The sequence below is a fragment of the Chiloscyllium plagiosum genome, chromosome 17, assembly GCF_004010195.1.
Source record: "Chiloscyllium plagiosum isolate BGI_BamShark_2017 chromosome 17, ASM401019v2, whole genome shotgun sequence".
NCBI classification, from domain to species: domain Eukaryota; kingdom Metazoa; phylum Chordata; class Chondrichthyes; order Orectolobiformes; family Hemiscylliidae; genus Chiloscyllium; species Chiloscyllium plagiosum.
In genome coordinates, this window is record NC_057726.1 from 34,074,791 (window position 1) to 34,089,705 (window position 14,915).

General features: G+C 43.1%; 1 protein-coding gene across 1 annotated transcript in view; it reads right to left on the bottom strand.

The window, feature by feature from the left end:
• Nucleotides 1-14,915, bottom strand: part of tdrd12 (tudor domain containing 12) — a 145,632-nt gene that overhangs the window by 49,558 nt on the left and 81,159 nt on the right. The window contains exons 17-19 of the mRNA XM_043707523.1: nt 11,380-11,508; nt 6,532-6,649; nt 3,008-3,147 (exon numbers count right to left, since the gene is read on the bottom strand). Coding sequence (XP_043563458.1) covers nt 3,008-3,147; nt 6,532-6,649; nt 11,380-11,508 — 387 coding nt within the window. The remainder of the gene's footprint in view (nt 1-3,007; nt 3,148-6,531; nt 6,650-11,379; nt 11,509-14,915) is intronic.

Below are 14,915 nucleotides of genomic sequence, written 5' to 3' on the forward strand. Positions count from 1 at the left end.
TACGAGTTGAATTTATGCTAAAGACCTGATAAATTTTTAAAAAACTGAGTTTACTGGTGTGCTGTAAAGAATATATTGTAGTTGTTTTTAGAAAAATATTTCAAACCAACATAAAAGGTCAACTCACTGTAAACTCAAACACCTTTAGAACAGCACTGATAATGCTCAAACATGGGAATGAAAGTAAATACAATTAAAATAATTGTGCCGTGTTGGATTCTGGGGATAAGCATGGTGTTAAATTACAAGGATGGTATCAAATTAAAAGTAAAAATACACAATGCTGAGAGTTTTGGTGGAGGCCAAAAAAATGGGGAAATTTTAGAAGCCTGCAAGTGATGGCTAATAAAACTGAGAAATTAATATATGAGAATAAACTAGCAGGAAATACAAAAACAGACAGCAAGAGCTTCTACAAGGATATAATAAAAGAACAGTAATGTATTCTAAAATACATGTACAACTCATTTCCAACACCAAGAATTAACATGTGGTAAACATGGACAATGTACTGTAATCAAATAAGCCACAACAGACAAATAAACAATGAGATCAAGACAGATCCCTAGATTTCTCAGCAACTCCCCCTCCCCGCTGTGTAAAACATACGATACATCACTAAATCTTGTTCAACTTCCTAATTCTTTACTTTTGTGATTCCATCCTGGAGACTCACTCTCAAAAGCTACTCCATAATGGACTTCCTCAGTAATTGCTCCTGTTGTGGCATGCTCATTCTGGATTCTGAAAACTAGACTTCTGCACAACTCCCATTTTTTAACTTTCAACAAACTTCAAGCACCAGCTGTTTCTGTGTTATCCCTGAGCCCCAACTTGGCTAAATTGTATCACGTAGACACTGCTTATGAGTTTTCTAATCCCGATTCCCTCAGTTGCAATGAAGGGTTAATAGTTGAGAGTTTCTTCTGAACTCCTCATGGCTTCCCCTAACACACTGACCAAACCACTTGTGCAGCTTCCCAGGACTTCTTCAGAAATCTGATTTCAAATGTCAGCTAGACTAATTGCTAGAACTTGTTACAGAGTTTGTTAACAGCATAGAGTCATCCAACTGCTCTTGATTCATGCAGACAGCTAACATTAATTAGTTCCTGTTTCTCTCTCCAATTTGTGTGTCCCAGAAGCGTTTTGCACTGACCTCTAAACTGTCCTGGGTGACTTACTAAAACTTTTGCACTAAGCCTTACCCTTCTATTTTTTGGCAAAACTCAATATTGGCACCAACTACTCTCGGAACTCTCGATATGGCTAAACGCGATCATGTTGCCATTTTCACAGAATGCGGTCTTTCAGCACAAAGAATGCTTACAAAAAGGAGGATTCATCACAATTTCCACAGACAAAGCATTGACCAACCACAGGGGAAAAGTACTGGGGAAAATCTGGTAAGTTCAAGTTGGTAAATGATAATTTATAGAATCTAAAAGGGCAGACTGTTTTTGCTTCAACAATTTAGAATTTATATCAAAGACTTGGATGATGTTATCAAATGCATCACAGCCAAATTTACAGACAATACAAAGAATGGTAGAAAAATGAGCTGTGAGGAGGACACAAACAATTCTGCAAAAGGCATATGGATAGGTTAGGTTAAGTAGACAAAAAAAAGGTAGATAGAGTACAAAGTGGGAAAAAATGAAGTTGTCCACATTAGTGGGAAGAAAGGAGAAACAAATTATTGTATAAATAGAGAGAGATAGAAAAATATCATAGAACATGATCTGTGTAATATTGCATATAAATCACAAAAAGTCAGCATGAAGATTCAATAAGGTGATCCCTGGGTTGAAGGGGTTGCCCGACGAGGAAAGTTTGAGCAGTTTCGGTCTATGGTCACTGGCGTTTGAAAGGATAAGGAATGATTTTACCGAACCATAAAACTCTGCGAGAACTTGACAGGGCAGATGCAATGCCTACCTTAGGAGAGAGCTTAGAACTATGGGACAGAATTGAGAATAAAGGGTCACCCAATTAAGGATAAGAGGGAATTTCTTTTCTAAGAAGGTTGCTAACCTTTGGATTTCAATACTCCAACAAAGGTGAGTCATGATCAGAGGAGCATGCCCTGCTTCAATTTCTTACGATTTTAATGTGTCAGACAAGAGTCTGATATCATGAAGTTATGAAAAGAGCAAAAGTGTTTGGTATTGCTTTCATCTGCAAACAGATTTGTGGATTATCAGCAAATTGAATAATGGAGCAGGAACAGCTTTTTAGTGAATAATTATTTTAAAATTGCAGATTTTATTTTGGTCATTCAGGCAAGAACCGTTTTGGGAAATAGAACACAAACACATTTCACATTCCATTCAGCTCTGCTCTGCATCAAAAATATAGAGCAGATACTATGAGTCAAATTAGGAAGCAAAGACACTTTTCATAAGCCTCAATCCAGCTGATGGAGACAGAGGTCAGACATGCTGCTGATACCAAAGTTGTGCATGAGGAGTATAGGATAGTTATTGTCAGTTTCTGTTATATATTAGGGCCTTCAGGTGCAGGTCCCTACTGGAAAGGGATTATTTCTACTGCAACCTTGAGATTCAGATTAATATATCCATTACAAAAAAATGAATCCAACAAGAACAAAATTCATAAAAAGAATTGCCTGAGCCAAAGATTTTTTTCAAACTGGCTGTTAAAGTGACATGAGGAGAAAGTGAGGTCTGCAGATGCTGGAGATCAGAGCTGAAAATGTGTTGCTGGAAAAGTGTTGCTGGAAAAGCGCAGCAGGTCAGGCAGCATCCAAGGAACAGGAGAATCGACGTTTCGGGCATAAGCCCTTCTTCAGGAAGTGACATGTGCCACAAAGCTACAAAAGAAGAATAGACACTAAAGGTGTAGTTTGTAATTTAGATAGGAACCTTAGATGGAATGTTACAGGGGTACAGGGAGACAAAACATTTAAGATTTGACAACTGCACATTACAACTGTAAGCATTTTAAGCTTTCCACATTTCATATTTTTTGCAACAATTCATTGTACCTCCATAGTCAGATTATCAAAATTGTCAACCATACAACATAGACGAGTTCCAAATATCTCACAAGATGAAGGAAAACCATAATGAATTACACAGGTAGCATCTGTAATCCTCAAGACTCTCAGGCAGTTATCAGTCGTAACTGTTAGAAAAAAAAATTCAGGACAAAATGTTATTCACAATTTATCCATGACAAATGCATGGTGTATTACCATTCAAGTCGTAGAATGAATTTCAACTCTAGACAAGTAATATGCATGAAGACTTGTGAAGATTAACAATGTGACCTAACATTCAAATATTGTTAATGTTGCTACATATCATTTCACTTCTGTCATGCTAAGTACCAAACAAAAAAGATATTATTCAGGTTTCATTAAGTTTTTAAAAAGGCAGTGTGTAATGCATTCAAATTTACTGAACATACAAAAATAAAAAAGGATGGCACTTCGTGATGAGAATCTACCAGGAAATATACACTGGTTGAGAGAGCAGACAAAAAATATGACAGATGAAGTTTAATGTAGCGAAGTATGAGGCTATGTACTTTGGTAGGTAGAATTAAAAAGCAGATTATTATTTAAAACAGAGAATCCTTATAAAAAAGGTGCAGTACAACGGGATCCAAGTGCCCTCATGCATTAAACACTCGAGGTTAGCATGTAAGTGCAGCAAGTAAGCAATAAAGCAAATAGAATATTGGCCTGTATTGCGAGCGGGTGGAGTTTAAAAATTAGCAAGTTCTGTTTCAACTGTGCAGGGAGTTTTTGAGGTCACGCCTGGAGTATTGTGCAGAGAGTTTTGATCCCTGTATTTCGGGCAGGATATACTGGCATTGGGGGCAGTTAAAGAGATTCACTGGGCTGATTTCTGGGATGAAAGGATCAATTTAAAGTGCAACTCATCAGATTAGGCCTTTATTCATCAAAGCTTAGAAGAACATAGAAGATACTTTGGGACAGCATGGTGGCTCAGTGGTTAGCACTACTGCCTCACAGTGCAAGGGACCCGGGTTTGATTCCAGCCTCGGGCAACTGTCTGTGTGGAGTTTGCACATTTTCCCTGTGTCTGCGTGGACTTTCCTCTGGGTGCTCCGGTTTCCTTTCACAATCCAAAGATGTGCAGGTTAGGTGAATTGGCCATAGCATTAGGTGGATTAGTCAGAGGTAAATATGGGGAATGGGTCTGGGTGAGTTAGTCTTCGGAGGGCTGTTTCCATACTGTAGGGAATCTAATCTTCAGAGAGAGTGGTGTTTCCACCAGAGGGGGAAATCTTGAAGTGGAGCACAGTTATGGAAAAAGTACACAAATCATTTAAAATTGAGCTGTAAAGGAATTTCTTCTCCCAGAGGATGATCAAGATCTAGAATTCTCTGTCCAACAGACTTGTGGTGGCTACACCATGGCAAGAATTTAAAAAGGTGGTAGATTGCCTTTAGACATACATAGGAGTTGAGGGAAATGAGGAACTGGCACAAAAGAGTGGAGGCCTGAGGTCAATCAGCCATGAACTTCCTGAACAATGAGGCAAGCCTGAAGACTGAATGACCAACTCCTACTCATAAGGATAGGTAAGTCTCCTGGCCCTGATGGAATACATCCCAGGATACTAAGACAGATGGCGGGAGAAATAGCAGGTGCACAAGTGGTAATTTTCCAAAATTCGCTGGACTCTGAGGCAGTCCCAGGAAATTGGAAAACAACAAATGTGACCTCACTGTTTAAAAAGGGAGGTAGACAAAAGATGGGGAATTATAGACCAATTAGCCTAATCTCTATAGTGGGGAAGATGCTTGAGTCTATTATCAAGGAAGAAATAGCAGGGCAGCGTGAAAGAAATTGTCCAGTTGAACAGACACAGCATGGTTTCATGAAGGGCAAGTCATGCTGGACAAATCTTTTGGAATTCTATAAAGACATTTCGAGCAAGGTGGAAAACGGGGACCCAGAAGACATGGTGCACCGAGATTTCCAAAAGGCCTTCGACAAGGTGCTGCACAAGAGGCTACTGCATAAGGTATGGATGCACGTCATTAGGGGTAAAGTATTAGCATGGATAGAGGATTAACAGGAAGCAAAGAGTGGGGATAAACTTGTGTTATTCTGGCTGGCAATCAATCAGTGACTAGTGGTGTGCCTCAGGGATCAGTGTTGGGATTGCAACTATTTGCAATTTACATAGATGATTTGGAGTTGGGGGCTAAGTGTATGGTGTGAAAGTTTGCAGATGACACTAAGATGAGTGGCAAAGTGAAATGTGCAGAGGATTGTGATGGTCTGGCAGGTGGTATATAATATTAATAAATGTGAAATCATACTTGAATGGTGAAAAGTGCAGCATACTGCTATGGTGTCCTTCTGCATGAGTCACAGAAAGTTGGTCTGCAGGAACAACAAGTAATTAGGAAGGAAAATACAATTTTTTCCTTCATTGCTAAAGGGATTAAAAGCAGAGAGGTAATGTTACAGCTGTACAAGGTACTGGTGAGGCCACACCTGGGAGTATTGCATGCAATTTTGGTCTCCTTACTTGAGAAAGGATGTACTGGCACTGGGGGGACTGCAGAGGAGGTTCACAAGGTTGATTCCAGAGTTGGTTTACAAGAAGAGACTGAGTAGATTTGGATTATATTTATTGGAATTTAGAAGGATGGGGGGGGGGGGGGGGGGGGGGGAATCTTACAGAAACATATAAAATTATGAAGGTCATCAGTAAAATAGAAGTAGATAGGACATGTCCACTGGCAGGTGAAACTAGGACAAGAGGGCATAGCCCCAAGATTAGAGGGAGCAGATTTGGGACTGAATTGAGAAGGAACTTCTTTACCCAGAGGGTTGTTAATCTATGGAATTCCTTGCCATGGCAAGTAGTTGATGCTACTTCGGTAAATGCTTTTAAAGCCAAGGTTGATTTTTGTTGAAAAGTAAAGGGATTAAGGGATACGGTGAGAACATGGGTAAGTGGAGCTGAGTCCACTAAAAGATTAGCTATGATCTTATTCAGTGCAGAACAGGCTTGAAGGGCCAAACAGCCTACTTCTGATCCTAGTTCTTGTGCTCCTATTTACTATGTTCTAGAGTGTCTCTACAAGATGAGGCACTTGTCTCAATGTCAAGATGCAGGTTATTCCATAGATACCAGTGACACTGCCAATTAGACATAATTATAAAGATTATTCGACGATAACATCATGATCTAGGGCTGGATTCCCAGATTCTCTAGCTAGTTCAGAGATGCTATCAGATTGGGTCGAACCAAGTGTAATTTCCAAGATTTACCTCCAATCTCAGAACCTTTACCTTAATATAGTCAAGTTTTCTTTCAGAAATACATGGGATGTCTTGTTGCCATTTAAATGGCAGCCAGTGACTGGGGCATGTGTAGTCTGGTATGTTGAAATATGTAAGCAAATGATAATGTTTCCTAAAACAATGTTGCAAAACAGAAAACATTTCAGCAATTGCAATGAATAAGAATACATTTATTTTCTAAACATCTCAAAAACTCAGCATTTAAAATTCTCACCTAATATCACATGTGTGCCAGGGTTGAATTTCTTACTCCAATCGTCCATTATATTGTTGACCTGTAAGCTCATTCCTTCGTGGACCTTCATGCAGAAATGTGAATTACTGCCTAAAGCCTATAAGAGAGTTGTGACCAAAAGGTACTCAAGAATTGCTATACTATTAAGAATCCAACAGTTTTAAAATTACCTAACAGCACATAAATTTACTCATGCTTATAAGTCTCAGATTCAGCCACCAGCCAAAGCATGCCTTTACAATTTTACATCTTTTCAGCTACCCGTACTGTATTCATTTAGAGAACGTCTAAAAGTACTTCAGTTAATGAATGCACTGGCTAGGTAGTTAACATTATGTAGAAAAATCTAGAAATTAACTTGTGCTCATAAAACTCCACTACAGAAATAACAATCAATGATCAGAGAATTAGATAGGGTAGACAGTGAAAGTCTTTTTCTTGAGATGATGACGCCACCTTGTACAAGGGGACATAACTACAAATTGAGGAATGATAGATTTAAGACAGATATCACAGGTAGGTTCTTTACTCAGAGCGTGGAATGCCCTACCTGCCAATGTAGTTAACTCAGCCACATTAGGGAGATTTAAATAAAGCTTGGATAAGCACATGGATAATATTGGGATAGTGTAGGGGGACGAGCTGAGAACAGTTCAAAGGTCGGCACAACATCGAGGGCCGAAGGGCCTGTTCTATGTTCTAATTAAGTGTGTGTTGACTGAACCATCAAATTTTGGTCTAACACCCAATTTTTTGGATCCACCAAAATCTTAATTTAAAATGTACAAAAGATTTGGGGCTGAAAATGTGTTGCTGGAAAAGCGCAGCAGGTCAGGCAGCATCCAAGGAACAGGAGAATCGACGTTTCGGGCATAAGCCCTTCTTCAGGAATGATTTGGGGCCCCACTTGATGAAATAGCCAACTCACAAAACAAAACCACCCTAGGACATCTTTCTTTTCCATTTTCCCATTTATTCCGAACAGAGTACAAACATGCCATTGTAGTTTACTTGAGGTTATATAACAAGCATCTACAATTTGTATTCAGTATCAGTAAAGCTTTTTGTAAACTTGCCTTTAAATGAATTATCAGATCATTTAACACCATATTCTAGCACTGACTTTTGTTGCCATTTATACCACAAGCTACATCTGCAAGGCTAACAGCATTGTGGATGACTCCATACATCCCTCATTCAACCTCTTCTCCCTCCTGCCATCTGGCAGAAGGTACCAGAGCAATCGGTCTCCCATGGTCAGACTGTGCAACAGTTTGTTCCCCCAAGCCATCAGGTTTAGGTTGACATTATTTTAAGGCAAAATGCCCAACAGAAAAAGCAGATAGCCGTAGTTAAAAGTAAAGTTGAAAATAACATTGGCTCAAAGAAGGGGACTTATAAATTTGCCAAAAAACGTGTGACAGCCTGTATGTTGGGAAAATGTCAGAATTCTGCAAGAGGATTATGAAAATAATCAACCATGAAAGTGTAAAATATAAATCTAAAGAAACATGATAAAACATTGGAAAAGCTTCTTTAGGTTTGCAAAAAAGGAAAGGATTAGCAAAAGACAAACATGGGTCAATTCCATTACAGGCAGAAATAAAAGATTTCATAATTGTAAATAGAAAAATGCTAGAGAAGCTTAAATGCATTTAGGGCTGAATCTTAGTTTTTTTTTGGCCAAGTGTGAGGTGAGTCGAGTTTTTTTGGAGGGAGTACCACCACGAATCCCAGCAGGGATTCCTCATCATACCTTACCAAACATGACTCATTCACTAAAACCATCCCATGGCAACACACACTTCTTATTCTAGCCCCAATTTGCCATTTTCCTTTTCCAGAACAATTCATCCTTCAACAAAATATTGGTATCACCTACAACTGCACCATTTTTCAAAGGCTGTTGGGTGCCTGGTCAAGCACTAGTATTCCAAAGATGCCCTACTCAATCAAGGAAATCTTCTGAACATGTCCAAGAATGGTAAGATGGCACCATCATTCTCCGACAGAGATGTCAAGTCGAGGAGACTGTGCAAAGGAGAGGAATCATTTTCCTGAAGGACTCTCAGAAAAGGTTATACCACCACATCCTGGCAGACTGGTCTGGAGTTGTCACCCAGGTCATTGCGGTATCCACAATCCATACGAACAGCTAGCAGTGTTGTAAGGAGGTCAGTGAGCTTCTCTGCTCTTCCCTGTGACAGCTTCACAGCTGGCCAGGAAGAAACATCCCAGACTGCTGGTACACAGAGGACTACAGAAGCCAGGCACTTAACTCAGGTAATCATCAGCAAGCAAACAATTTGTCCATATGCACAAGGAGGAATAGGGGAGGCAATGGCCTTCATTGCCCAAGTCTTGCAAACAACTGTCTGCCTCCATGGACAGGTTGGCAGCTGTGATGAAGGGTGAGGCCCAGCATCATCAGGCGTGGCTGGACAGGTACTCACACCTGTCCTCATTGTTCCAGACACTGGTCCTCAGGACCAAAGGCATGTGACAAAGGGATAGGAAACCTGACAAGCACTCAAGGTAGCCCATCCTCACAGATGGCAGGGTAATGTCAGGAGACACCCAGCCGGAAGAGAAATCATATACAAGACTGTCACACAGGTGATTAGGCCCTTCACTTCCTTCTTGCTTGCAACCCCTCCCCTCCAAACCTTGGCAATCTTAACTGAAGAGGAGTGACTTGCATCTGGGAAGAAACTCTCGGCATGTCTGGCACTTCCAGACACAAATGCCCCTGATATAGACAACCAAATCTTCAGGACCAAAGGACTCCACTGCTAAGCAAGCTCCTTCCACTGCACAGAGAAGGAGTGGGAGAAAAAGTAAAAAGAAACATATTGAGGGCATTCTGGTCATATAGGCTACAACACACTATACATAATTTGGCATTTTTCAACAAATTACACTGTTTAAATGGTTAAATCTTGTTGCTTATGTCTCTGTGTAGCCCTAAATGTAACTGTGCTAATATGACACAAACTTCATGGCCATGTAGAATGTACTATGGATTGGTATCTATGTTCTGAGCTTGCTGCAACCTCTAAAAGCAATAGGAACAAGATGCCTATTCTTTCCATGGCCTTGTCCAAAAATGGGAAAAAGTGATGTCTGCAGATCAGAGTTGAAGAGTGTGATGCTGGAAAATCACAGCAAGTCAGGCAGCATCCAAGAAGCAGGAGAATCGACGTATCGAGCACAAGCCCTTCCTGATGAAGGTCTGAGTCCTGCACAGTCCACGGGTCTCTGTAATTTCTTTCCTGTTAAAGATCCTCACATCACTAAGTCTTGGAGCTCCCTTTTTCACAAAGTCACTTAACCCGCTCGTTACGTGTGTAGTTGCAGTTTTTTTTTCCCCTGATTGTGCACTTTTGATTTCCAGCAGAATGTGGTTTTCAGCATCTGTTCCTATGTGCCAGTGAGTCCCGAAGAGCCTGACAGCCTTTCCTGTAAACCCCTTAGCCTTCCTACTACCCCAGAATAGCTCCATAATGTTGCCATCTTTACAATTGTCATTTACACTTCTCTCCAGCCTGCAGACCCCAATCCTGAAGAACAGTCTGTGCCGTCTTCTTTTCACAGCAACAGCCTCCTGGCCACCATGCCTTTCCCCCTTTGTTTCTGGGGGAGGATCCAATTGACTGACTGTAGCTCAGCCCCATTAGTGATGGGAAGACTCAGTCGAGAAGTGCCCAGTCCCATGACAACTGGCTGCAAATTACCCCAACTACATTAGTCCTAAGCCTACAGGTCACAATGGAGTTCAGGATAATTATATCCTATTCCCAGACTGCAGAGGCGTGACCGCTTAAACGAGAACACATGATTGATTGCTTGATTGTGGCCAACCCCTGCAACTGGTATTGGAGGTTGTGCACATTACCTGTGCTAGAACCCCCTGACTGATAGGTCCCTCCATGGACCACTTCCTTAAGACTTTGAGATACAACTGCCTGCTTGCTGCACGTGCAGTGTGTTTGTACGGATTGTACTGACACAGAATCGCAGAATCCCTACAATGCGGAAACAGGCTTTTTGGCCCAACAAGTTCACACCGACCTTTTGAAGAGTAACCCACCCAGACCCATTTCCCTACCCTATTACTCTACATTTATCCCTGATTAATACATCTAACCTACACATCCTGAACTCTATGGACAATTTAGCACAGCCAATTCACCTAAGCTGCACATCTTTGGATTGTGGGAGGAAACTGGAGCACCCAGAGGAAACCCACACAGACACGGGGAGAATGTGCAAACTCCACACAGTCACTCGAAAATGGAATCGAACCTGGGTCCCTGGTGCTGTGAGGCAGCAGAGCTAACCACTGAGCCACCGTGCTGCCCATAAAGCAAGGAGAAAAATTAAAAATTTGCGTCACGGAATCGAATCCGGGACCTCTCGCATACTTCCACCATCAAAGGCCCAAAGTGAGAATCATACCCCTTGACCAATGAGCCACTGCCCTACAGGTGCGAGGCAAACATAGCAAACTGCCATACAAGATGATGTCTGACCCTTTGACAGAGGATTGCTGACTATCAAGGCAAGCTGCCTGGTTGTTTGACGACAGTAATTGGTGTGGCAAAATAGGACATGGATAATGCAAGCACGGAGGCAGGATCTCAGTGAGACAGAGCCTAAGAGGGCAGCTATGAGATGTAGCTTAGCCCAATTCCTGAGATGGGTGCCTATATACAGTGACACTTTACTGCATAACCGCAGGATTCCATCATATTAACAAAGATAGTAATATTCATCTTAATTCAAACTTTCAAAGAGATAAAAGTGGACCTTAACTATAAAACCTACCTTGAACACATGATCCACTTCCTCAGTACAATTAGCAAAGATAACAGTCTTCTGCAAAATTTCAGAGGTGAAGTCCAACATGGTCAGCAAAAATGATGTTTTCTCACAGTCCAGACAAACTTTTACAACCTGATGACAAAATTCCATTTGTTGCAAAAATAATTCTGAAAAATATTCTGCTTTTGTATATACAGAACAAAGTACATAACAAACAGAAAGGATTCAGCTCTGACATAGCTCCAGCTACACTGTCCATGTCAGACCACAGAAAAATTCGGATAGCATACTGGATTGATAATTCACCAACTCAATATAGAGTCATAGAGATGTACAACGTGGAATCAGACCCTTTGGTCCAACCCGACCAGATATCCCAACCCAATCTAGTCCCACCCGCCAGCACCCGGCCCATATCCTTCCAAACCCTTCCTATTCATATACCCATCCAAATGCCTCTTAACTGTTGCAATTGTACCATTCTCCACCACTTCCTCTGGCAGCTCGTTCCATACACGTATCACCCTCTGTGTGAAAAAGTTGCCTCTGAGGTCTCTTTTAATCTTTTCCCTCTCATCCTAAACCTATGCCTTCTAGTTCTGGACTCCCCGACCCCAGGGAAAAGACTTTGCCTATTTATCCTATCCATGCCCCTCATAATTTTGTAAACCTCGATAAGGTCACCCCTCAGCCTCCGACGCTCCAGGGAAAACAGCCCCAGCCTGTTCAGCCTCTCCCTGTAGCTCAGATCCTCCAACCCTGGCAACATCCTTGTAGATCTTTTCTGAACCCTTTCAAGTTTCGCAACATCTTTCCAATAGAAAGGAGACCAGAATTGCACGCAATATTCCAACAGTGGCCTGACCAATGTCCCCTACAGCCGCAACATGACATCCCAACTGCTGTACTCAATACTCTGTCCAATAAAGGAAAGCATGCTAAACGCCTTCTTCACTATCCTATCTACCTGTGACTCCACTTTCAAGGAGCTATGAACCTGCACTCCAAGGTCTCTTTGTTCAGCAACACTCCCTAGGACCTTACCATTAAGTGTATAAGTCCTGCTAAGATTTGCTTTCTCAAAATGCAGCACCTCACATTTATATGAATTAAACTCCATCTGCTACTTCTCAGCCCATTGCCCCATCTGGTCCAGATCCTCTTGTAATCGGAGGTAACCCTCTTCACTGTCCACTACACCTCTAATTTTGGTGTCATCTGCAAACTTACTAACTGTACCTCTTATGCTCGCATCCAAAACATTTATGTAAATGACAAAAAGTAGAGGGCCCAGCACCGATCCTTGTGGCACTCCACTGGTCATAGGCCTTCAGTCTGAAAAACAACCCTCCACCACCATTCTCTGTCTTCTACCTTTGAGCCAGTTCTGTATCCAAATGGCTAGTTCTCCCTGTATTCCATGAGATCTAATCTTGCTAATCAGTCTCCCATGGGGAACTTTGTCGAACGCCTTACTGAAGTCCATTTGGATCACTTCTACTGCTCTGCCCTCATCAATCTTCTTTGTTACTTCTTCAAAAAACTCAATCAAGTTTGTGAGACATGATTTATCACGCACAAAGCCATGTTGACTATCCTGAATCAGCAATTCAGGCAGCATTCGACGAGCAGCAAAATCGACGTTTCGGGCAAAAGCCCTTCATCAGGAATAAAGGCAGAGAGCCTGAAGCATGGAGAGATAAGCCATATGCCAACTCGAGGACACCTCTTCCTACTGCCTCCTCGACCATGACCCCACCTCCCCATCACCAAACCATCATCTCCCAGACCATACAGAACCTCATCACCTCAGGAGATCTCCCACCCACAGTTACAACCTCATAGTCTGGGAACCCCGCACTGCCCGGTTTTACCTCCTTCCCAAGATCCACAAGCCTGACCACCCTGGCCGACCCATTGTCTCAGCATGCTCCTGCCCCACTGAACTCATCTCTACCTACCTCGACACTGTCCTATCCCCCCTAGTCCAGGAGCTCCCCACGGACGTTCGAGACACCACCCACGCCCTCCACCTCCTCCAAGACTTCCGTTTCCCCGGCCCCCAACGCCTCATCTTCACCATGGATATCCAATCCCTCTACACCCCCATCTGCCATGACCAGGGCCTCTAAGACCTCAGTTTTGTCCTCTCCAGACGTCCCCAACAGTACCCTTCCACCGACACTCTCATTCGTTTGGCCGAACTGGTCCTCACCCTGAACAATTTCTCCTTTGAATCCTCCCACTTCCTCCAGACCAAAGGGGTAGCCATGGGCATACGTATGGGCCCCAGCTGTGCCTGTCTTTTTGTTGGCTACGTAGAACAGTTGATCTTCCGTAATTACACCGGCACCACTCCCCACCTCTTCCTCCGCTACATTGATGACTGCATTGGCGCCACCTCGTGCTCCCGCGAGGAGGTTGAGCAATTCATCAACTTCACCAACACATTTCACCCTGACCTTAAATTTACCTGGACCATCCCATCTCCATTAATGACGACCGACTTGACACTGAAATTTTTTACAAACCCACCGACTCCCACAGCTACCTGGATTACACCTCTTCCCACCCTATCTCTTGCAAAAATGCCATCCCGTATTCCCAATTCCTCCGCCTCCGGCGTATCTACTCCCAGGAGGACCAGTTCCACCATAGAACACACCAGATGGCCTCCTCCTTTCGAGACCGCAATTTCCATTCCCATATGGTTAAAGATGCCCTCCAACGCATCTCGTCCACAACCCACACCTCCGCTCTCAGACCCCACCCCTCCAACCGTAACAAGGACACCTGGTGCTCATCTTCCACCCTACAAACCTCTGCATAAACCAAATCATCCGCCGACATTTCCGCCACCTCCAAAAAGACCCCACCACCGGGGATATATTTTCCTCCCCACCCCTTTCCGCCTTCCGCAAAGACCGTTCCCTCCGTGACTACTTGGTCAGGTTCATGCCCCCCTACGACCCACCCTCCCATCCTGGCACTTTCCCCTGCCACCGCAGGAACTGTAAAACCTGTGCCCACAACTCCTCCCTCACCTCTATCCAAGGCCCTAAAGGAGCCTTCCACATCCATCAAAGTTTTACCTGCACATCCACTAATATCATTTATTGTATCTGTTGCTCCCGATGCGGTCTCCTCTACATTGGGGAGACTGGGCGCCTCCTAGCAGTGCGCTTTAGGGAACATCTCCGAGACACATGCACCAATCAACCAAACCGCCCCGTGGCCCAACATTTCAACTCTCCCTCCCACTCTGCCGAGGTCCTGGGCCTCCTTCACCGCCGCTCCCTCACCACCAGACGCCTGGAGGAAGAACGCCTCATCTTCCGCCTCGGAACACTTCAACCCCAGGGCATCAATGTAGACTTCAACAGCTTCCTCATTTCCCCTTCCCCCACCTCATCCTAGTTTCAAACTTCCAGCTCCGCACTGTCCCTTGACCTGTCCGGACTTGTCCGACCTGCCTAGCTCCTTTTCCACCTATCCACTCCACCCTCTCCTCCCTGACCTATCACCTTCATCCCCTCCCC